The 25801-nt window shown below is 38.9% G+C and overlaps 1 protein-coding gene across 1 annotated transcript in view; it reads right to left on the bottom strand.

Annotated features, from left to right (window-relative positions):
- Positions 1-12567: 12567 nt before the first annotated feature.
- The window catches only part of SH3BGRL2 (SH3 domain binding glutamate rich protein like 2), a 77915-nt gene continuing 64681 nt past the window's right edge, over positions 12568-25801 (bottom strand). Inside the window, exons 4-5 of the mRNA XM_086708398.1 lie at positions 20652-20732; positions 12568-17696 (exon numbers count right to left, since the gene is read on the bottom strand). Coding sequence (XP_086564524.1) covers positions 17685-17696; positions 20652-20732 — 93 coding nt within the window. The 3' untranslated portion in view covers positions 12568-17684. The remainder of the gene's footprint in view (positions 17697-20651; positions 20733-25801) is intronic.

Below are 25801 nucleotides of genomic sequence, written 5' to 3'. Positions count from 1 at the left end.
CTTTTTCTGTGAGGACTTGTCTCTTTCTTTTCTTCTGGTATTGTGTTGTGATCACTTAGGCTATGATCTTTCATGCTGTCACATCCCCTAAGTCTACCTTAAATCACTGCTCTTCACAAGGTCTTATTGCTTCTTGATTTGTGTGGCTTCTGATCATTTTCAGAACATCTCCAAATGGCTAATTTCACTCATTATTTGGGGTATATCAGACATCTGTTTTTTTCATCTGACCAGCATGGCTATTGACAAGTGGCAGTAGGCCCCCAACTTTTCTTTTGGGGAACCATCTCTCCATACTCCACGTGGTTCTGATGGGCTGTTCTGTAGGGTGGATATGTGACCCAGACTGGCCAAGGTCTTCCCTGATATTTGACATATGGTTTTTAGTTGTAAGGATTATGGGGACCCAGAGTTGTTTCTCCTTCAGCAGGGAAGACACTCTGTGAAATGAAGCCAGACACAGACTCAAGCAGAGAGTTGGAGAGAAAGAGGCCTACCATCATGGCTGGAGTCCCAAGACCCAGCCATGCCTAACATGTTAACTTCAGTTCTTCAATCAGTATTCTGTTATCACTGCTTGACTTTAACAAGATGGGTTGGTCCTATTTGCTTCACATCCAGGTTATCCTTGGGCTATAGTTGGCTACAAGCACTGGTTACATGCGCTGATAATAAACACCAGGTTACCCAACGAGGAGCACTGGTGTGACGATAAACGTAGGTTTAAGGAAAGATGATGGAATCTGGATTCAGTACTGAGTGAATTCAATTATGTACACTATGCAAGTGGAAAGGAGACATGTAAACTGGGGAAGATGACCGTAAACAAATAGTGTTAAATGAATGAAGACCACGTATGGGAGGTCCTCCTGCACAGCTAACAACTGGACCAAACCAACTGAAACAAACCGGCACATTAAAAATCTTTCAGATTTATGATGTTTTGGTTATAGGAGGAAATTGTTGTAATAATTGAGTAAAAATAAAGACTCCTTTAATTACTCTCATTTTTAGATTTAATTACTTCTAAAAAAAAACCCCACGAAAATTATGGAAACAAAAGTGTAGCTTCAAAATCAAGTTTTAATGAGCTATTCTAGAATAGAAGGTAAAATTAGATATAGTAGTCACCCATGTGTCTGTAAGGATCTGCCATTCACCTACGTACATGTCTTCCTGTGGGCTTTGATTCCTGAATAGAACAGATCCCCAGAAGCATATATTTTTTGACAACACTAAATAAATTACCATGATAAAAAACATCTCTGTAGCTCATGGACTTTGAAACATTAAGAAAGTACAATAACTTGATGAAACCCACCCCACTTCTAGCGCACTAAAAAATTACACCTAGAGTGAAATACAGAAGAGGAATAGGGGGCCTCACGTATGGAGAGCTTCCAGAATGTTGTATAGCATACCTGGCCAGCTGAGAAGTTATTAGTGATGCAAGACAATAAACAGGCTTAACTCCATACACTTAATGAGAGAGCACAAAATTGCACACGCTTTCATTGACCACAGTTTAAAATAGTCACCCCTGTCTCCATCACTTATTTCCAACTTTCTTCTCTGTTTTCCTTCTGTAAAAATCTCCATAGAGCCTCTAACACCTCTGATCTCCATTTTCTCAATTTTATTTCTTCTTTTTGGGCTCCCTGTGCTTCAGTTGGTTTTTATAAGATTTCTGCTGAAGTATTCTCCTTTTCAAGTGGCTTGCCTGCTCCCGTAAGAGTCCTTAAAATCATACTTACTACTACAAGTCCACTTGCCCCAACTTACGATTTTTTTCTTTAGTAACTCTCTATACTCATTCACTGGTCCTATTCCATTTCTACTATCTCTCAATTTCAGCTATTTTTGCCCACATTTTTTTGGCATATAGATTACTTAAAGAGCTCACCCAAAAACTTCCAGAATGTCAGAGCCAAAGGATGTGTTTTAGTGTTTGTTTGACCTTTCTTTGAGACTATTCTCCCTCTCAGCTTTCCATATAATGTTTTCCACTGTTGTTCCTATTTCTTCGGGTGGTCATTCATTTTCTGTTCTCCAGGACTTCCTGAGCCATCTCATCCCAGCCACTGTGCTGTCCAATGGTGAATTTAATCACCTGGGTGTTTCACCACCTCAAACCCAGTGTCCAAAAGCAGCCTCATTATTTCCCCTATTTCAGTTAATTGCATCCACCAACAAAACCAGAAAATGTGGGTGTTACCCTTCGCTTCCTCTCCTCAACAGCTAATGAGGCCTCTCCATGGCCATGACCCTGGTTCTAGCCCTTATCAACCCTGAATTAACTTTCTAATTGGTCTCCGCCTCTACTCCCCAGATCACCCTTCCCCACAGCCCGTCTCACTGCCAACTCTGTGATTTTAAAATTTTTTTTTTTAAACATTTTTATTTATTTTTGAGACAGAGAGAGACAGAGCATGAATGGGGGAGGGGCAGAGAGAGAAGGAGACACAGAATCGGAAGCAGGCTCCAGGCTCTGAGCCATCAGCCCAGAGCCCGACGCGGGGCTCGAACTCACGGACCGTGAGATCGTGACCTGAGCTGAAGTCGGACGCTCAACCGACTGAGCCACCCAGGCGCCCCTCTGTGATTTTAAAAATGCAAACATGACACTTTGACATTCTTGCTTTAAATCTTTCAGTGCCTTCTAGTATCTACAGCAGTGCTTCTCCAACCTCAGTGTAGCTCTGAATCATGCAGGGGTTTGTTCAAATGGGATTTGGACTGGGGTTGGGGTGCGGCAGGCTCCGTGTATTGCTGCTGCTCCTTGGATCACACTTTGAGTAGCAAGAGTTCTACGTTCGTGTCCAAATCCCATAGCCCCTGATAGTCTGGTCCCTGTTTACCATCACACCTATAATTCCTGACATTGCCAGGAAACACCCATGATGCTGCAGTGACTCCAAACCTTCATTCCACCTTGATCCACTGACCCTCACGGTTTTCTAGCCACATTTCTCATTTCTTTTGTAGGCCAATGAAATAAGCACCAGCTGGGGATTAGTCAATATTCAAAAGATAAAAATCAAATAAAATTTCCATAATAGCAGGGAAATACATGTTTTACAAGCTCTTTAGTGTGAAATGGTTCAATAATATCACATTTGTTTCACATTTTTTAACAATTCACCTTTGGGTCTTTACCATGGTAATCTTTTTTTCTTAATGAAAATCTCACTAAAATTTTCATGAAGCCAGCTGTGAGAGAACAGAACTATATTAAGAGTCTTATGAAAAATATATTATACATCTTACTCTAGATATTGTCTTTTAATATTTTCATCAGATTATCAATTGCTTATCTTCATTCTAGCTTTATAGCTTTTTCTTTTATCATTAGTAGTGGCTAATAAAAAGGTAGATTAAAATACATTTGGCTATTTGATCAGGGTTGAACATAATTTCCTGCACCACAGACACGGGGAAGTAATGTTTGTGTGAGAGAAGATCAACCTCCTCTTTCTTAGAGCCCAGAAAAGGTATTATCGTAGGAAGAAGAATCTCTCATAATGTGGTTGAGCCATTAGGTTCAGCCTCATCTCCTGCCGCTTCCAGCAGCACAGACCGACATCTTATTAATCATGGAAACTGCTGAGCTATCTCGTTTCTGTACTTTTGCATATGCTATTTGCTTTGCTTAAAACTCCCTTTCTCACTCCCATAGCTAAGTCTCCCTTTCAGAATTAGGTCAAATGGCACCTGGATTAGGAAGCCTGAACTGATTACCTCAGCTGAGCTAGCTTCTCATTGAGTTACTTACAATAACCACTTGTTTGTCCTGCTGAAAACTCTGATTTATTTGTGCAACCCCCATCCCCACCCCATTAGAGATGGGGTCCTTATATCTCCTGTACCTGGCTGGCACGTGTTCACCTAGAAGATGCTTGTGGTAGGCAGAATAATACCCTCCTCCTCTCAAAGATGTCCACGTCCCAATCCCCTGAACCTGTGAATGCGTTGCTTTATATTGGCAAAGGGGAATTTGCAAATGAAATTAATGATCATTAAATGGAGAATTTGTTTTAGATTATTATGAGTGGGCCCAATGTAATCACATGGATCCTTTTAAGAAGGAAGAAGGGTCAGAATCAAAGGAGATGTCAAGTGAAAGCAGAGGCAAAGTGATGTAGCCCTGAGCTAAGGCATGCAGGCAGCTTCTAGAAGCTGGAAAAGGCAAGGAAATGGATTTTCGCCTAGAGCCAACAACAGAAAGGAATGCACTCCTACCAACAGCTTGATTTTAGCCTATGATAACCCATTTTGGACTTCCGACCTCCTAAACCCCAAGGTACATTTGTCCTCTTTTAAGACACTAAGTTTGGGTAATTTGCAGTAACAGCAGCAGTAGGAAACTAATACGGTGCTCCGTTAATGTTCTTTTACAGAATGCATGAATTAAAAAGTGCCTCAGGGTCTTCTTCTCTGTCCTTGCATTCTTTCCATCTGCTCTTTCTCCCTGAGAAGGCTGCAGGTAATGGTCCCTAGGAACTAACCAAGGGTCCTTTTACACCCAGGACTTGTGCTGGCCCAGCTGGGTCAGGGGCTCCCTGCTATATCACTCCACCAAAACGCAAAGTCATGCTTAATTACTTTCTACCACCTATTGGTGCAAGATCCTGTGGTTGGTGCTATGCAAAATCTTACTTGGTCTATAGCTTACTTACTTTTAAATTCACTAGAACTCTTGGACAATGAATACTGCTATAAGGTAAATTCAAACACAACACCTCTGGTTATCCGCTTCTGCCCTCCCCCAGGTCTCCCCATGCTCCCTGCCTGCCCTGAAGGTGCAGGAATGCCTACCTCCTTTGAGATAGCATGTTTCCTGACCCACTTAGGTAACTTTCCAAAATATTCCAGTTTCCCCTTCCCCAGGCCTTCATTTCCAATTTAACATATGTAAACATATGCTGAAAAAGGCTTTTTAAAAGGTAAATTTCCTTTTCACCATTATCCTCACAGGTCTTTTTTTTTTTTTTTTTTTTTTTTTACAGCCAAGTTAGTTAGCATATAGTACAACAATGATTTCAGGAGCAGATTCCAGTGATTCATCCCCTATGTATAACACCCAGCTCACAGGTCTTTGTAAACCACTATGGTGACTACTCTCACTATGGTAAAATTCAAGTCTACTCTGTAACTTGTACTCAGCTGTCAGGCCTCTAGGTGTCGCCACCACCCAAGTCCTGCTGAAAGGTTCCTGGCCCTGTATATATACATACTAAGCATGTAGTAGTTTTTCAAGATGATCTAGGGAAAAAACCCCACAAAACATGTGTGTGTGTGTGTGTGTGTGTGTGTGTGTGTGTGTGTCTGTGTGTGTGTCTGTGTGTATGTATGTATATTTCATTCTAGCTCTAGTTTTCTGTGCAGAATTCAAACTAAGAGAATAAATGATACATGTGGCTACTTTTTAATTTTATTCTTTTGCTCTATTTGCCACAGCAGCACTGGAACATGCTGGATTTTGTCTGAATCTCAGGATATTTATTACAGGTGCACCCAGTTCCATAAACACACAAAGAAATTGTTTTTCTTGTACAACATTGTTTTAATGTTTTCCCTTCCTTTAGATTTGCATACAGTTTTGGAGACTCCTGTGACTTGATTTGACTTTCAAAGTGAGTGGAAGGCAGAAAGCACATGGAAGAGTGGATGCATTTAGAGTTCTGGAAATACTCTGAAAGTTGACTAGTCACTAATACTCGGTTCTTCCCCATTCTGAAGTTTTGCAACTTATAAATGTAAATGTATGGTATTTTAAATTTGAAATAAGAATTCTGGGAAGGAGAATTTAGAAGGGTTCAGAAAGATTGAAACCCTGCCCTCCAGTACTGTTTCTTTCTGATTTTATAGTTTTTTTCCCCCATATTGCCAGAATCCAGATTTATCTGTCTTGACAGACTTTTACAGAAATTGTCCGTTCAGTTCTGTGTTTTCTTTTTTTTAAATTTTATTTATTTTTGAGAGAGACAGAATGTGAGCAGGGGAGAGGCAGAGAGAGGGGGAGACACAGAATCTGAAGCAGGCTCCAGGCTCTCAGCTGTCAGCACAGAGCCCAATGTGGGGCTCGAACCCATGGACCGCGACACCATTACATAAGCTGAAGTCAGACGGTTAACCGATTGAGCCACCCAGGGGCCCCCCACATTTCCTCCTTATGCCAGAATCACCTCCTCTGTTCATGTGCCCTTATTTGTGCCATGGGACTGCCACCACTTCTGCTATTCTATTTGTGGCTCTCTCCCTACAATTCTTGTTCCTGACTTTGTAATGATTGCAGCTTACTTTTGATGCCTGCTAGAGGTCACAGTTCATAGGCTAGGCCAAGACTTAAATCGAATCACTGGAAAGAACATTCTGTCTAAAGATACTTCTTGCCTCTTGTTTCTTTAGGCTAAGATTTAGTAGGACTAAAAATTGAGACAAATCTGCACTGAGATATATATGGATGGATGTGTATACATATAAAAAAACCACACACACACACACACACACACACAAAGAAAAGGAGAGGTTTCCAAATCTTGCATTTAATATTTATATAGGCATTTTCTGAAAGCTTTGAATCTAACCGAAGCTACCGGTTAGGCAAAGAACTTTGACTATAATGAACGTTATTGTAAGACAAGAGAACATGCTGTTTTTATCATCCACCCACTTGCTCTCCCCAAGAAAAATACTGAACAGCAGTTAGCTCATTTCAAGGGCTATATCTAGTTACTGCTAAACTGGCAGACTTCTGCCAGGCTTCTAAAAGCAATTCGTATTGATTTCTGACTTTAGGGCTAAAATTAATAAGGAGCCCAGGAAGGCCAGGGTTTTTTCTTGAACAGAGAAACAACCCAAAGGTTATGTTAGTGACTGAATTTGCTGTGCTAGTTAGGGATTTAAAAAAAAAAAAAGTATGTATATAAAAGAACATCAATCACATTGGAAAAATGGGTAGTTATAATAAAAGTGTGTTTTTGGTATGTTTTTATTGCAAGCCAGCAGTGACCCTTCCATTTGCCTATTAGAGAGATTAGAATGTTTTGTTAACTAATGCTTTTGTAAAATAATAGTCCCAAACCTCTCTGGCATATGTATTCATGAATGACAACATCGGGTTTGTGGGGTGAGTGTAATTACTTCCTAGAACTAAGACCAATGTTACTAATGATTTACAGACATTTGTAAATTCTGTACCATACAACCCAATAATTAAAAGGGTTTAGAGTCTCTCTAGTGTGGCTCCTGATCGCTGCAGAAATTCTTTCTACAGGTGGGCTTGGTGGCAATACAATGACATCAACACTGTAAGCTCCTAATATGACAGAGCCACACTGGAAGCTGCTTTTATATTCCCAGCCAAGTCCAGAACGGTGTTGGTACTCTGAATACCTATTCATTATTCTTGATTTAGTATATATGTCTCGACACACAAATCCCTCAAATACTGATGAGAAAATCAACACAGAAAACAGGGGCCAGCCAACATTCCAGCAGCAAGACTGGAGATGCAGGTAAGGAACAGTGTCCTGGACCAGCTGTCTTTTGAAGCCAATTACTTTCTCAGAAAAATTAATTTTTCTTTCACTTCCAGCTCACGTAAAAATTAATAAAGGAAGGATATCTGGCAGGATCATCTATCTCTCCATCTACCCACCCGCTTAATCACTAGCCACCATGAAATGAGTCTGGGAATGTACATAACCATTGGATTTAATTGGACCTGGCATGTACTATTTCCTAATAACCTTCTGCCTTGTCTCCCATTAGAAGTGAGATCTTTTAGGGTGAGTGAATAGGTCAGACCTTACAGAAAAGTTTTTCAATTTTCTGTTTGTCACAGGAGTAAATTAAAAGCAAAAAGAGAAAGAGCCAATAGCTAGCTATGTGCTTTAGGGGAGTACTGGGTTCTGGGTATTTATTGTTGAGGAATTAAAGAGAAATTCTACTTCGAGGCTAAGACCAATGTTCTAAACACAGATTGGTGCATATCCTCTGATAACTGGTTACATCAAGAGTCCTTTCTAGAACGTTTAAGCACATATTTCAGCTTTATGCTTTTTTCTTTAAATAATATTTCATTTTCAGCAGCTGTATAAAACTGAGAGCCACAAAGTAAGGATGACTAGAAGTCATGGTTACATCCTGAGATCTGCATCTTCCTGTAACATTTATATTTGTGACATGACAGCACCTTACTTAACAACTGAGTAGCCAACTTCCCACAATGAAGTTTTGGATACTTGACAGCAAGCCATCAGTATTGCTTGTAATGCAAATTTTCACTTAAACTGCCTAAACTTCACAAAACACTGATAATCCTTTTGCTCTTACTGAACATGGCTAATTCCAGATGGGAAGGCACTACGAGAATTCTTCTATGATACGTGCCAGGTATCAGCTTATCATGCCTTACCTCCAAATTCACCCTCCACCACATGCTAATAGTGGACAGAATTCCTTTAAGCAGGTGTCGCTCACGAGTAGGACGTGAAGCTTTCTCAGTTGGAGGGTGAGGGAGGGACACCACAGGAGGAAGGCGGCTCTCCTGTGCGGTTGCTGCATAGTGGGTCACTGGTGTGGGTCTGATAGTGCTGCCTTAACTCAAGGCACGTGGCCCCAGAGCACATGGCCCCACATCGACCCTGAGCTCTGGCCTGGCAATAACCTCCCTGCAGCCCCCTGACATGGACACGCTCCAGGTCTTCTGTCTGCAGTGGCATCTCCACTCCCTCTGCAAGCACACATGCCTCGCCATAACTCGAGGTAGCTTCCTGTTGTGTGGTGACTGTAGACTTGGGGAAACCAGTGAACCTCTGTGCCCTCTAGTGAGCTGCAAATATAACTTCTCCAAGGAGCTCTGAGGCCCAGCTTCTCTTCCGAGTTTGTCCTTCCTTGGGTATTCTCCCTAAGCCACAGGGTACGATATGCTTTCCTTGTATCTGATAGTCACTCCTTTATCACTGTTTGGTGATTCTTTATATTTAACTTACTGTTTAAATAACCATGTGGTGTTTATCTCCTGGTTGGTAACAGACTGATAAAACACATTTTACTTAGTAACTGGTAACTGTCAGCAGAAAGGACACAAGGAATAGAAGTTACTAGTGATACAATAAGAAAACTAGACTTTTCAGTTCATGGCCATGTTTTTAATTACCAAATAGACTAAACACATACTAAAATAGACTAAAACACATACTAATAAGCCATGTATTTTATTTGACTGAAAGGACAGGTTTTATATAACAAATTTATTTATACAAGTTAAAAAGGACATACACTAATTCCTCTCTCTTTTATAATTCCTCTCTCTTAATAAACCTGACCCAAATCAAATGGTATACAGTAAAAAAACACTGGGGCGTCTGGATGGCTCAGTGGGTTAAGCGTACAACTTCAGCTCAGGTCGCGATCTCACAGTTTGTGAGTTCCAGCCCAGCATCTGACTCTGCTTGTCAGTGCAGAGCCTGCTTTAGATCCTGTGTCTCCTCTCTCTGCCCCTCCCCCACTCATGCTCTCTTTCTCTCTCTCTGAAAAATAAACATTAAAAAAATAAATATAAAAATAAAAATAAATAAAAACACCAAGAAAAGCAACTTCCGAGATACTAAACAGTGAACATTTACAAAGAGTTACAAAGAGTACCACACTTTCATCATCATGCAAACGTAAACACTGAGTCTCATCAAACTCACACACTGGTCTTAATACAGGATTAGAGACAACGGATCTGGTTTTTATAACATCGTATTTGGGCTTAACTGGTGACTGGTGGTTATATCAGTGAGATACCCTCACTGAAACAGGAAAGTGCTATTCTCTCCTTTCTCAGATGTTTACCAGGCGAAAGATACAAGCTGACATACCAATTAAAACAACAACAACAAAAAAATGACTTCCTAGCACACAGAATTCTTGGGCTTTGGCTGGACAGCTTATTTGGTGACTCTTAGTTCAACACAAATCATGCAAAGGATACTCTTCCAATCAGCAAAAAATTAGTTCTAATGTAAATTAGAACTATACTGAAAATATTACCCAATAAAAGGTTATTTGCAATGAGAATGAATAAACAGTTTTCAGCAATGATGAAAACATTGGGGAAAAACAGACCTTCACCAACATTTGAAATCTATTTTCTGCTAAAATTACCCATTTTCAGGAAGACAGTCAATTCTTTAGGTAGACACCACTTCCACCCAAATTCCGCTATCACAACTTGTCATTTTGCCTGCATATCCATCTAATTCCAGTAGTACCTCTGTCCACCCTCCCTGTAGATGTTTACGTTTTGGGGTTCTAGAGGACTGAGTCCTTATGGAATCGTCTCAGAGGTACCCTGGTCCCCAAATGAGTTAATGATAGGGAACAAGTTTCCAGTTGTCATTCAGCAACCACCCACAAGTCTGGATGCTGTAGTCATTTCACCTGCCAAATATGTAACTGTTAAAATTCTGTTTGCCCAGTCACCTCATGATGAGGCTGGGAAATCTGTCAATATTCAGTTTATCATTTATGATTGCCATAGTGTAATAATAAACGCTTACTAGGCATGTAGCATAGTACAGTGAGGGAAGCTGCAGCTGGAGTCCCTCCTGGGGAGTAAAAATATTGCTGTCGTCATCACTTCTGCTACCCATACCAGTTGGCCATATCTGTGGCCAGGAGCAGATTGTTTAAGAGTGGTTTACCACTAAAGATAGGCAGGGAGAGAAAAAACGGTAAGTCTGGTCTAGGATAACAGAATCAATGCCAAATTACTGGTCTTTTTGCCCCAGCTATTGATCTCAGAGTCATCTTTGAATCTAGTTATAGGCTGTCCCAGAGCCCAGAATCTATATTTCAACCTAGTGATGTGATCAGTACATGGAATGAAATGGACTGATGATGGAGAAAAATACTATCCCAATTTAACAGACTTGGGATAATAACATCAATAAGCTAAGTCAAATTAACATGAAAAATGTTCATCTATAATGCATCTCAGACAAATTATGGAGTTATTCCATCCATCCTCAAAGGATAAATCCTACATAGGTATGGTAGTTCAAGAGAATGACAAATAATGAGCCCCAAGGCAACACACAAAGCAGCTACATGAAACACAGTTGGCATCTCTTGACTTGCAAATTCTCCTACTTAACAACTGTCACCATCAATTATTTCAATAACAAATAATACAGGTTTTCTCCAAAAATTATCTTGCTAAGAGTAGAAACAAGAAAATGGTTTCAAACCCTGGGCAAAGAAAGGCAGATCTTTTTCCTTAATACTCCCATTCTGTTTTAACATTTGGCAATGAGCCCAGAAAGAAACTTTCAAAAAGCAGATTATCCATATATTCTTATGAGCTCAAATGAGTTTTACAGATACAGACAGTTAACATTTTAGGTAAACTAGGATAAAATCCTACTGATATTCATCACTGTTTTGCAGATTATAGATGCATCTGTATGGTTCATTAAATTCCCTCTTAAGAAAAAGAAAACACACACACACACAAACCACCATGCCTTTGTTCACAGATGTGAACCAATTCAATATGAGACACCAACTTTGTAAGACAATAAACGAACAAGAGGTTGGATACACAGAGAGATGCCCCCATATTACAACACACACAGATTACTCCTCTTCACTACGAAAGTGCTTTAAGCTAGAAGGGCAAAAAAGCAAAATGAGAAAAACATTTCTCTTGGCAGAAGGATGAGAAAATTCTATTCCAAAAGATGTTCACATTTTCTTTCATTTTACAAACGAAGGAAGGAGATATTTTGCAGATTTTGTAAATTCTATTGTAAATTCAGGTAAAGAGGCTGGTACAGAACAGTACTGTCCAATAGAACTATGACGCAAGCCATACATGTAATTGAACATTTTATAGTGGCCACCTTAAGAAAAAGTGAAATTAATTTTAATATTTAATTTAACCCAAAATATCCAAAATATTATCATTTAAAAATGTAATCAATCTAAAAATATGATAGTTTACATTCTTTTTTTCATACTAAGTCTTCTAGTATGCCCAGGTCCTTAGTCTATTAAAAATGCTATCTACTGGTCAGCAGAAGCCTCAGAAGACAAGACTACATTGTAATTTCTTGTTCTTAATACCCACCAGTTTATACACACAAAAACAAGATATACAGACAACACACTGGGTTATATTCACAGGATACAGATCTATCTCATTCAGCTTAAGGATTATTTAATTATGAGTACAGGTTCGAAAACAATCTCCTGTGACTTAAATAAACCTTTCTAATGTCCTTTTAAGTATAACATCATTTTGGCCTAATGTTAAGTCTCTATATGTTGGTATACCAAGGAACTGTGCATATATAAATATGCAGTCTATATAAAGATTTCCTTTTGATAAAATCTTGTAGCAGAAAACCAAATATGACATTAATTTGCTACCAAATAACTAGAATTGATGAGCCTTAAAATAGCTTCAGAGAAAGAACCCTGCTAGAGCATAATAGTGGTTTCCAAGGTATGTCTTCTCTTGGCTAATATGTTGACAAGCTGAAAATTAGCACACAATCAGAACACACAATATATACATTTAGCTTTATTTTTTCCAAATAGAATAAAATTTCACATGCTTTTCATACTTCTGTAAATAGCTTCAGAAGATTTTTCTACTCTAAATATAGTTTCTCTTTACTTTAATAGTTAAGTAAGTGTTAACTGATAAAAGGTAAGTATAAAGAACTTTTAAAAACAATTAAAAACAGAACATAATAGGAAAAAGGGTAAGAGACATGAAGAAGGATTTCCAAATTCCTACTTAGGAATTACCATAATAAAACATGTTCAACTTATTAGTAATCAAATATGTGCAAAATGAAACCACAATGAGATACCATTTTACACTTTTCGGCTTGTCAAAAATTGGATTCTGATGATCCCAAACACTGGCAATAATCTCGAATACTGAAAATTCTAGGATACCAGTGAAAGTGTAAGTTGGTACCATGACCTTGGCAAACAATTTGGCCTTATCTATTAGAGTTGATAATGTGCTTTATTGTACGACACAGCAATTCTACTCAAGGTAATACATTCACTCTTGGGTATGTGCACCAGAAGTCATAAAAAAGAATGCTCCACTGCCTTTTTCTTTTTCAAAGAAAGATGTAGTTCAATATCCAGCAACAGGAGAAGGAAAAAACTTTGATACAGTCATACAATGAAGTAATACATAGCAGTGAAAATAAACAAGATACTTGTTACAAAATGATAATGCCCAATTGCAATGAACATACAAATGACAGAAGAATACAGTTTAATGCCATTTATTATTATTTAAAGGTATATACATGTAGGTAAAATGATAAAGGACAGAAAGGCTATGATCAACAGAGCTCAGGACAGGGGACCCACTCTCAAAACAGGGATGGGATAGGGCCAGAGAAGAGCACACAGTGCCTCAAAGGAGAGGCAATGAGCTGGTGGCAGGCACACATGGGTTTTTTTTATTACTCTTTATGTTTGTGTGTGTGTGTGTGTGTGTGTGTGTGTGTGTGTGTGTGTATTCTATTGCAGGAAACAATTTTTAAACCGGAAAGCATTCTAACAAAAAAAAATTGCACGTAATATTTCAGAAGACAAACTGTCATCTGGAGCGCCATAAACTGACCTTGACTCTATCATTCACCACTTGTAGTAACTGCTGCTCTTGCTTCTCTGTTTCTCTCCTCCTTCAGGATTGAGACAGATAGTGCCACCCAGATAGTGCCCATTACATTCCAGGGGCTCAGCAAATGCTGATTGAAAGAATGACCAAACTAACCTGACCTGCATTTCTAGAAAGACCAGGGAAACTGAAATGTGGGCTACAAGTGGGCAGTGATTACTTTGGCTTATTTGTTTTCACAATTTAGCACATTTCCTGCAAACTGACAGCCTGTTCTCTTTTATCTTCTCCTTCACCCTCCTTCTGTCTTGGTGTTTAAGGTTTGAAATAGCTCAGAGATGAGATCAGCCTCAGACTTTGCCTTCAGAATGCTTTCTTCTGCTTTCAGAGAGGGCTGTATCAGAGGGGGCCGTGCTATTTAAGGGTTGCAGCAACACTGTACTTGGTTTTTTGCACCCAATTAAGGGAACAAATCCACCAATCCAGCTTCAGTGTATGCAGGAAACCACAGTCATCTGTTGGAACCAACCAAGGGAGCAAGAGATTTAATGCCGTCCTGGGTCACTGTTGGAGATGATTCTGTGATCACCTCCCAACACAAACACACAGAGGACCACAAACATGAATGTCTCCTCGAATGGTCAGATGATCCATCTGCATTTTCCCAAGTAACCCACAGCATTCAGGTATGAGATTCACAAATGGGGGTAGAAATATAGCATCCCAACAAAACAGGAAGTCTTCAACCAAATACAGAACTAAAATTAGAAAAGGTATAAGAAATGGTAGGGAAGGGGTGCCTGGGTGGCTCAGTCGGTGGAGCGTCCAACTTTGGCTCAGGTCATGAACTCGTGGTTCATGAGTTCAAGCTCTGCATCACGTCAGGCTCTGTGCTGACAGCTCAGAGCCTGGAGCCTGCTTCTGTGTCTCCCTCTCTCTCTGCCCTTCCCCCACTCACACTCTCTCTCTCTCTTTCTCTCTCAAAAAATGAATAAACATTAAAAAAATGGTAGGGAATAAACACTCCATTTTCAGAATACATGTTTCCTGGAATTTATTCCTTTTTAATGCTGAATAGAAAATCTGAGATTTCACCAATGCCTTTAGAGACAAACACATACACATTGAAATCTAAAAACAATAATTATGCAGATCAAAGTAGGCCCTGACACTTAAGAAAAGCTGTTAAATGAAAAGCATTTCTAGAAAAAGCAAAATGCTATGTAGCAAAATCAAATTAAAATAAAAAAACAGAAAGAGGCTTTGGTACCTTTAAATAACAGAGGACAAAAATAAGTTTAGTTCATTATTAAATTCATGTAATATAAAAACATCTAGGTGTTTGAAGGAATCTATAAAACAGAAACAAATCTAAAGTGTATCAGAGCCTGAGAGACCAAAAAAAAAATCTTCCTTTTATCCTCTTTGATTTTAATAGAACACCAGAATTTGGAAGAATTTATTTTCCCAACTAAATTTTCTTTTGGTCTGCATATACCTAGCAGGATGGCACTCTGTATTTGATCTAATTTTAAAATGGCATTTTATTTTTAGCAGCACATTTCCTTTGTCCCAATAAGCCTACTACAGGAAATAAAAATTGTCTTGAAATGCCTTTGATACTACATCTATGTCTCCAATATTCCCACCTAGTTCTTTCCTAGGTTTTCAAGACTGTGAATATTCAAATCTAAAGGCAGTTAGTTAAAGAAGGGAACAAGAATCATTACATGTTTGGAATTTAGCTGGTAAAACAGTACAAGTAAAGAAACAATATTCTCTGAATACAATGTGGTCCCAGAAGGCAATATGTCATTACTCTGCAGAGCCCAAGTATTGTGGTAAATGCCATACCGTGTGCTTTTACCTCACTCATAACAAGTACAATACCAGCCAGGACTGGTCTCTCCTAGTTCTGTGCTGATTAAAAAAAAAAAAAAAAAAAAAAAAGGCGGGGTGAGCGTTAGACGACGTGTAACTGGTAGCAATTTAGCACTACTATCCATCTAGTCCGTTCAGGAGAGCCATTCTGGTCCTACTGTGACCACAGTAATTCAAAAGTTTCAAGATGAACAAACGTGAGTAGCTGTCTTAGTCTAGCAAATATCATGTTGATCCCACAACCCCAGAATTTCCCTCAATCTTACCAAGTTGGTTCTTAGCACTCACTGGGAAGAGAAGACTAATGTAAGTTAGCTCACTGTAGCATTAAACTTTGAAAATTGTTGATATCTGAAAATGAAAGTCTAGGTCTTATCAGAAGACTCATTTACTCAAACACAGTATCCAGTTGAAAAAAAAGTTTCCTGGATAGTCCCTGGGATTTAGCAAACGGAATATGACCTGGAACTTATTTAATAATGCCAACTAAACAGTAATACCCATAATTTCACAACAGCTTTCCTTGGAGAGAAAATCGTGGATCATGTATTTGTTCTAGTCAAGTAGAAATCTGTGGCATGCTTTTCTTCTGGTTGTAGTCCTGGGCTGCAAATCTCAGGCTGGGATTTCAGCTTTAGCATTCAACAAGTCCTTTAGAGTAGTCCACATTTAGTTAGTTGGAGGATGAAACAACACATGTGACAGGGCTTTCTTCTATTCTTTCAATTTCTTACATCCTGCTCAGAATCTGACCAACAAGTCCTGCATTGGGATGCTTAGAACAGCAGGATATTTTAGGCAGCCCTCTTGGAATTTATCCTATTTAAGACTGCTCATGTTTGGCAATTAAAAACTCTAAAGACTGTAAGCAGGGATAAGGATGGAGAAAAGCAGCCTCTGCCCTAACGGAGTAGACATGTTCAGCATCCACTCCAAAGGGAGTAGAGACTTTACATGCCAAGTACAATTCAGAGCTACTCTCTGACAGCCTCTTTCTCATATACACTGCTCTGAAAGCCCACTGGAAGCCATATATGGAATGAGAACATGTATCTACATTACTCTGAAAAATCTGGGACCGTACATTGGTCAGATATGTGAGCAAAGCTAGAGGTTCAATGAAAAGCAACACAGGAAAAAAATTAAACTGTACCACAATATTAGTATCTTTTAGTAAACCTCATCAAGGGTTCACAAAATATATCCAACCAAGATCTTCCTTTTCTCAAAAAAATATAATCCATTCACAAAATAGAATAAGCAGCTATTAGTTAGGGAAGCTGCATTTAAAAATATGCTATTTATGCATAAATAAGTTGCTAGAGCTGAAAATCCCTTCAGATAGGAGTCAGGTAATTTCCCTATAAATTTACTATCTAATTAATTTGTACACCTTCTAAAATATACCTTTTAAGCTGTCTTATATATTTAAATGAAATTTTTCTCTTGCAAGAGATAAAGAAGCCTATCTTTTACAAAATAGCAACTATTTTTATCCCTGTAACTTGGTCCCGATCACACATAGTTGCAGCAGTGATTTTTGGAAACATCTGTAGGAATTTGGAGGATTTATGGAAATAAGTGTCCATCACCAAAGGCGGCCAGAACATCTAACTTTTTCTATAGGTGCTATTACAAAGCACCAGAATCGTGACATTTGTGATTTTGCAGCAAATTTTTCAGCTCTTTGTCAACCAGCAAATCTTTCTTTCTGATCAAAAGATTTCTAATAGTCTGGCAAACTAATTTCGAGGATACAATCCAGGCAGCTTAAAGAGAGGCCAGTCTGAACAATACTGGCATCAAATACGGCCCAGGGCAGATCCAACATTTTCTCTCCAGTGGTCCCACCCACTTATTTTTCAGTCATTAAGGAAGCACACCTGTAACAGGTAAAATCTAGTACCTCCAGGTGAATGAGGCAGTTGCAGGCAATTCTGAAAATAACAAAAAACCCACCACAGTCCTGATTTGGTTTTAAGCAATCATGCAATCCCCCATTATACCCATGTCTTCCTAAAACACCTCTCCATGGCAAGCAAAGTTACGATGATGCATGTGGCTTTAGTCACAGTGATGCATTAGGTAAGCAGGTGTGTGCTGAGTACCAGGGGGTGCTCCAAAATGCATCTCCGTCATCTTCCACTTGTCTTCTCTAAGATTCTGTCTATTTATTAAAAAAAAGAAAGAAAAAAGTCAGTTATTGCATTGGGTTGACAAGAAAATTAACCCTGGCAATGACATTTTAAATGTCAGGAATGGCGATGTTGGAAATCATAATAATCACCCCCATGTGACTGAGGAATGCAAATCCTAGGATTCAGGATCAGCACAGATTTATGATATCCCACCGACCTCCCACATATAAAAGTGGAAAGAAGCCACATGTTTCCAGAGACTGCCGAGACTGCTCTCAGAGGCACTGTTCCACTCGTACCCAGGTGAGTGGGGCGTGCATAGGTCCTCCACTCAGGGGGCCTGCAGAGGGTGACCATAGCTGAAGAACAGCACCAGCATGGCCAAAATATGCTGCCGCCCCAACTCCCCAAGTGCCACCTCTGGCCCTCCCCCCGTGACAGCTCCATGTTTCAACCACAACACAGACACCTGGCATAAGGCGGCTTCCGAGACCTGCTCTAGGGAGCTGGGGCTGCTCAGTGCCCAGGATTTAGTAGTTATGACATATTTTGAGGATCACCCCTGAATAGCAGGGATCCCAAAGCAGAAACTTCTCCAGGCCCTGCCTTGAGTCTATTTAAACAAGAACCCTGATGGTGTTCTACCTGAAAATTATTGGTGAAATGGCTTCCTTTTCTCCTAGGTACCATCTTAAGAAGTTGTGACGTTCTTTTCCTATCATCTCTCTTCTCTGTCACTGTGTAAGAGCAATCACAGATGCTAACGGTGTTTTTATACGTTCCTTGGCAGGCTTTCTAGCCCTATTGTTTATGTACATATACTGCAGAGAGGGTAGGGAAGGAAAGGAGAAAAGAGGGCTTCTACCTTTTAGTACATTCTACCTGTGAATGCTCTGTCTAGGCCTTTGAGTGTGGATTGTGGACTGAGTGTGTACTACTATCAAGGAAAAAAAAAGGGCACCTGGGTGGCTTAAGTGTCAGACTTAGGCTCACATCATGATTTTGCAGCTCGTGAGTTCGAGCCCCACGTCGGGCTCTGTGCTGACAGCTCAGAGCCTGGAGCCTGCTTCGGATTCTGTGTCTCCCTCTCTCTCTGCCCCTCCCCTGCTCACACTCTGTCTCTGTCTCTGTCTCTCTCTGTCAAAAATAAATAAACATTAAAAAAAATTTTTTTAAATAAGTAGGAAGGGGGAAAAGGTTGAATTACTCTTAAAGATGTTTTTCTTTCTCCCCTCTGCAGATAAAGTGTGAGTTGCTATTAACCATTAAGGCCCTGAACGATTCACAAGACAGGGTGGTACAAACAATGCACCATGGACTTATACTCTACTTCCATGTGCTCCTGCTCATAGGACTGATTTGGGGGCCTGAATAGGTGGGCTGAATGGGTGGAGTTGCCCAGGGCCTTTGGAATGATCTACTGAAATCAAGTAAATGTCAATGGCATCAAGACCAAGTTTAATACTATGACCACAAGTCATGTGAAAACGCATGTTTTATAGATCATGGGCTTTCTGAGAAATTCATGAGAGAATAAATATTTTTAAAGAGTAAAAAAGTCAGCCCTCAAGTCTCCAAGGAATTTACATCTTCAGGAAAAATGAGAACAAAGATGGCAAACACACAGTATTTTTTTTAAAGGTTTTTGCATAGATAATAATGTCCACTAGATTTATGTGTCCATTAGATTACTCCCACCCCAGTTTTTTCCAGTTCTTTGAAGATAAATCTGGATTGTTTAATATCTTTGGATGAGATATGTTATAAAAATACTACAATTTTCCTAACAAGTATTCCAATGTTCCATCTTTATAAAAATAGTTTTAAGAACCTTTAAATATTACATGTGTGGGTTTTGCCACTGTTTAAAACATATGCATGGAAACCACCCACAACCATCTGTGGACTTACTAATGTAAAAACAAAGCAAGATTTCACATTGGCTCTGAACTGCAGGTGCTGGTGTATAATTTATATTATTCATGGTCTCTGCTTTCCTTCCATAGGTGTTCTAGAAAGGGTACAAATCCTGGGTAGCCTCAAAAGACCTATTACTTACAGACATCAAAGTACCCAGTAATGTACTCTCATTTCAATTCAGTGTTAAAAATAGACGTTTTAGAATTCAGTCTCACTTGAAATACAGTCAAAACCTCAACTGCTTTGTATATAAAGATTGCAAGGAAAAACACACACAAAAAGTTAACATGCTGATCTCTGGGTGACGGAATAATGGGTGATTTTTATTTTCTACTCTAGACTTGTATATTTTCCTAATCTTTCTAAATGAACCTAGGCTACTTTCATGATCAGAAAAAAACCCAGTATTTTTTAAAGGGGGGAATAATCAAAATATTATCTTATTTCATAAAGAAATACTATTTCTTATTTTGAAAGTGAATCTCTGTGCTTCACAAAGTTGTAATAATACATATAAATAACTTCTGGTCTAAACATTAGAAAAGCTTGAGCCTTTTATGTTCCATAAAAGACACAGGACATAATAAAGTAGCTTTAAAAAACATGTTGATTAGTTTAGGAACTGTAGCGTTTTTTTTTTTCAAGTTGACCATTTGTTATTACAGACCATCTCCTTTCCAGTGTAAATGAGTTAAATGTGCAGAAAACCTTAAAAATATGGCTTTGATTCTGTTGTTTCAAAAAATGTAAATCTGCACTTTGAAACAGAAAGCACTTACTCCCTTAAATTCTTCTTGGAAAAAAGGGGTATAGATTATAAATAAAATAAATTATAAACAAAAATAAACTCTAATGTACAACAACAGTTGAAAATTGGAGGAAAAAAACAAAAAACCTGGGCTTGTTTGTGCGTGTTTACACTGGGCAGTCCCTAATGTGCATTTGAGAAAGTGAAACCTACAACTTTAGGAGACTACACGTGCATTCCCCTAACACCTTCAGTCTCAACCCCTAAGGACAATTCAAGAGAGATGAATTTTAAAACAAGAGAAGATTTTACCTACCTTTGATGCCAATCGTGATTTCAGGCCTAAGAACGAATAGACTGTGTTGCTTTCCTTTGATTCAAAAAAACTGTCATAATCCTAGAAAAAAGAGGAAGAGACAACAAACAAAAGCAAATAATTATTGGTATGTGGTGCTTTTGAAAAATTCTTTATGGAAACAAAAAAAATGTACCATTGCTTCATCCAGGCCAGGGAAGAGCTACATAAATCTACTGGATTTGCTCTGCTTGAGCATAAAACTTCTCTGAGTATGATGATGAGGTAAGCATGTTGTTAATGCAAGGCCTGTGATAGGACTGAAATGTAAAACACTGACAACACAAGGGAAACCGGAACATGTTCCCTTTCTCTCATGTGCTAAACTAACATTTGTGTAAAATCACTCTAAGATTTTACTCTAGTGCATCAATAGGAAAGGCTGACTCCCAATTCCATTCTTGATATTTTGTTATCTAGGGCTTTAAAAAAAATCACTGGGTAAACACAAAGCCATAAAGGTCTCCATGTGTCAATGCAAGTGCTTCTATTCTGCTTTTGAAGTCTGCCACATTCTTTCAGACTATGTCTTCAGAGAGAATAAAAAGATCAAATAAAAACTAAAGGAAAGCAGATTCTCTATAACATTTATCTTTGCTTCAGACCTGGAATCATTTTTCTCTTTCTACTTTCACAAGAGAAGCCATCAAGAAATTCTGACCAATATGTTCATCAATTGTTTCTTTTCAAAAGTTTGCATATGTGTTATTGTATGGTTTCTGAGTTAGTGTAAAGCAGTCTTAAAATCTGTAAAAGTCCCTTTGATAACTTGACCCTAAGGATAAATATTGCAAGCAGAGCATGATCAGAATCATTTTTAGCCATCTGCTATATAACAGGTGCCTTACAATCAATACTTCATTTAATCCCACCACAGACCACCAGGTTGGAGGCTGGCTCAAAGCAAAGAAATATTGTACCCAAGTTTGATAGGCAATCTGTGAAAAAGCTGAGATTTGGGGCCAATTCTCCCTGACACTGAAATCGATGCTTTTTGTCTTCTGTGATGCTTCTTGGCCAAGAGGAAGCCAGCTATGGGGCACCCTGTATACCAGAGTCATTAAGCCCTAATGAATCCACTGCTGAGCCAAGCCAATGGCATCACAAGTCCTCCTGAAATCTGTCTAGCAATCTAAATGAGAGACCATGACTTACAGAATAAAGATCTGCTTCTTGCAAAGGATGCCTCAGTGGTGAACAATCTTTTAATTATTTCACTCTGTATAGAGGCTCTCTTGTTCAAATGCTTTAGCAGGTTGAGTCTCATGTGGTTTTGAAGGTAGCTTCATTTTCATTCATGATCATCTCAACCTCGGGCCTTACACTCGATGTTCCTTCTGAAGATCTTCAGGTGGTAGCTCCCTCTGCCATTTAGGATCTGGCCCAATACAGTTCACCTCTAAGACAGGCCTTCCTTGACATGCTAAGAAGGAGCAATCCATCTGAAGAGGGACACTCAGCAAAAACCTACTTCAAAAATGGCATTTTAAGTTGAAATCTGAAGGATATGTACAGGTGACCAAGTAAAGCACTGGAACAGGGGATTCAGGACAGGGAACAGCACTGATGAAGAGCAAAGCTGGCAGGTCTGACAGGAATAAGCACAGGTCAGACTATGTAAAACCAAGAAAAAGATTTTGAATTTTATCTTAAGTATAAAAGGAAATCACGTGTGGGTTCCAAGTAAGGGAGCAGAATGATCTAGTTTCCTTTAAGAAAATAGAGAATTTAGGGGCGCATGGGTGGCTCAGTCGGTTGAGCGTCTGACTTCAGCTCAGGTCATGATCTCACGGTTTGTGAGTTCAAGCCCCGCATTGGGGTCTGTGCTGACAGCTCAGAGCCTGAAGCCTGCTTCGGACTCTGTGTCTCCCTCTGTCTTTGCCCCCTCCCATGCTCATGCTCTGTCTCTCTCTGTCTCTCAATAATAAATAAACATTAGAAAGAAAGAAAGAAAGAAAGAAAGAAAGAAAGAAAGAAAGAAAGAAAGGGAGGGAGGGAGGGAGGGAGGGAGGAAGGATGAAAGAGAGAGAAAGAAAGAAAGGAAAGAAAGAAAGAAAGAAAGAAAGAAAGAAAGAAAGAAAGAAAGAAAGAAAGAAAGAAAGAAAGAAAGAAAAAGAAAGGAAGGAAGGAAGAAAGAAAGAAAATAGAGAATTTGGGGTGCCTGGGTGGCTCAGTTGGTTATGCATCCAACTTTGGCTCAGGCATGATCTCACAGTTCATGAGTATGAGCCCCACATTAGGCTCTGTGCTGACAGCTCAGAGCCTGGAGCCTGCTTTGGATTCTGTGTCTCCCTCTCTCTTTGCCCCTCCCCTGCTCTCACCCTGTCTCTCTCTCTCAAAAATAAATAAATATTAAAAAAAAAATTAAGAAAATAGTGATTTTAACTGTGTGGAGAATGGCTCAGACAGGCCAGCAAGAAGGAAAATGGGGAAAAGTCAGAAGAGTACTGTGGTAAATCCAGGTAAGATGGTGGCAGCCTGAACCAGACCAATGATGGTGAAGAGAGAGAGAGAGAAATGCAGACAGACTGGAGACATATTCTATATTCTGGAGGAAGAATTTTTCGTCTATGTGCTGCTGAAGCGAGTAGAAGGAGGAAGAATTGATCATACTCGACTCTGGAATTGGGGGACAGAGCTAGGGAGAATTAAGACTTGGAGCAGCTCTAAGTTTTGTAACTTGATGGGAAAGACCAGAGAAAAACCAGATGTAAGAGTAAGGTTGAAGTGGAGTTTCAAAATGTTAAGTTTGAAAAACTATATGAGACAGACAATCAAGTAAAGAAGACACCAACGGGGCAGTTGGAGGTTATGAGAGTTTCTAGTGGCTCTAGGATATTACAGATTTCATAGAATTTTACAGAAAATTTTACAATTTTTTGTAAGAAAAACCACATCACAATTAATACAGGTCTAGCAGAACTTCTGCAAAATCCTATGAACCAAAAATGTTATAAGCATTCTTTGCAACAATGGTATTTTCGAACAATTGAGTACCATTTCACTGATCAGGGTTCAAGAAATTATCCTGTTTGGTGCATCCTTTCTCTGCCTTTAACATCACTATGGCAAGCAGGTTTCTTACCTGAATATTGAATTGGATCCTCCCAACAGTTTACAAATTATCATTAAGGTAATTAACTCCTTCCAAAGACACAAATATAAGATTTGGTAATTAACTTTAAAAGCAGAAAAACTGAGGGGTGCCTGGGTAGCTCAGTCAGTTAAGCATCTATTTGTCTCAGCTCAGGTCATGATCTCTTGGTTTGTGAGTTCAAGCCCCACATTGGGCTCCATGCTGACAGTGTGGAGCCTGCCTGGGATTCCCTCTCTCTCCCTGCCCCTCTCTCTGCCCCTCCCCTGCTCACTCTGTCTCTCTCTCAAAAATAAATAAATTTTTTTTTTAAAAAATAAAATAAAAGCAGAATAATTGAAAGGAAGTAATTTTTCTTTATTTAAAAAAAATATTTTTTAACATTTATTTATTATTAAGAGACAGAGCCAGAGCATGAGCAGGGGAGGGGCAGAGAGAGGAGGAGACACAGACTCTGAAGCATAGAGCCCGACCCGGGGCTTGAACTCACAAACTGCGAGATCATGACCTGAGCTGAAGACAGACGCTTAACCGACTGAGCCACCCAGGCTCCCCGAAAGGAAGTAATTTTTAGAGTGAATGTTGGGACAGTGCCTGACACACACCAGGTTAAGCAGATGAATGAGTTGTGTTTGCTAATTAATGACTGATGTTACATGTTTTAGGTAATCTCATATGAGTAACATAATTTGAGTAAACCCTATTTCTACTCTATTATGGGTTTTTAAAAATTATGTAAATTTGTTTTCTGATATTTAAAAGTCTGATGAATCTCAAAGTGTAAAAGGTTTAATAAATTATTTTTTGTCATATTTAGGCAGAGTAGGTGATGGATAATTTAAAATCTAGTATTTTTTAATTGTTAATACCTCCTTTCAGAGACAATACATTAAACAGTATGACTGAAATAATTTAAGAGTAAAATAGTATTAGAAATTTTAAAATCATGTCCTATTAAAGCTGTAAGTTCTTATGCCCTTAGGCATTCCCCAATATAAGAGAAAGATCCACTTTCTTATCAAATCCATTTCACTTATCAGGCTTCTATTTTTAAAAAATATATTAAGACTCTGTACTGCAAAGTTAAAAGCATTGTATTTTAAAAACCCAATATAAAGTTTCTAAATAGGTTTGCTGAATTCCTTATAGTTAAAGATGCTTTCTCTAAAGTGTTTGTAAATACACCTGCAAATTACACAATCAACCTTCTATAACTATAAAATATAAAGATCAGTTAAAATCATCTTTGGAAAAGGGTACAAACATACAAAGCATATTCAAGATAAAATCGCCCAGTTTTAGAAGCTGGAACATTTTTATCACACATAAGACAAAAGATGAAAAACTCACGTTGTTTTTAGTGCTAACTGCCTATGAAAAGAGAAATTTCTGGACTATATAGGTATGTTATCAACATAACTGAGCACTGGTACTAACAGACCATCTATCTAAATGCTGCAATTTTAAGAAAAATACGGCAAGCTAAACAGCTGTTAAGAAGTGGGAGGCGGGGGGAGTTTCTGTTACCTATACTTCTGTTTGCATTCCAGGAAAAACCAATGTTAAGAGAATTTATGAGCTCATGATAAAATTTACAACAGGTAAAAATGCACAATGGTCTCATTCTTCCACAGAGCTTACTTAAGTACATTACCCGTACACCATGATTAGACTATTATGGACTAGACAAGCATTTGAGACAAAGACCTTAAAGTTCTTTGCCCTTTTAGTGTTCCCTAAGAGAACAGTGAGGAAACCCACAGCGGCCACGCTGTAAAGCTGTACTGCTTCCCACGCTTAGTCAATGACAAGTGACAGACTCATATTATTTCCACATGCCAAGGGCATATCCAAACAGGAGGCTGTGGGGAAAAAAAACAATACAAGGCCTACAAGGAAACGGCAGCAATCAGTTCTAAATGAGCGAAAGCAAATCTGGTTTACCCAAAAGAAGAAAAAAAAATTTTAATTTTTTTTTAAGACTACAAGAATTACTGCTGCTGCTGCTAAAAATGGG

The sequence above is a fragment of the Puma concolor genome, chromosome B2 (genome assembly GCF_028749965.1).
Source record: "Puma concolor isolate L17-30 chromosome B2, mPumCon1.1.hap2, whole genome shotgun sequence".
Taxonomy (NCBI): Eukaryota; Metazoa; Chordata; class Mammalia; order Carnivora; family Felidae; genus Puma; species Puma concolor.
The sequence above is the reverse complement of the archived record's forward strand: the minus strand, read 5'-3'. Positions and strand labels throughout refer to the sequence as shown.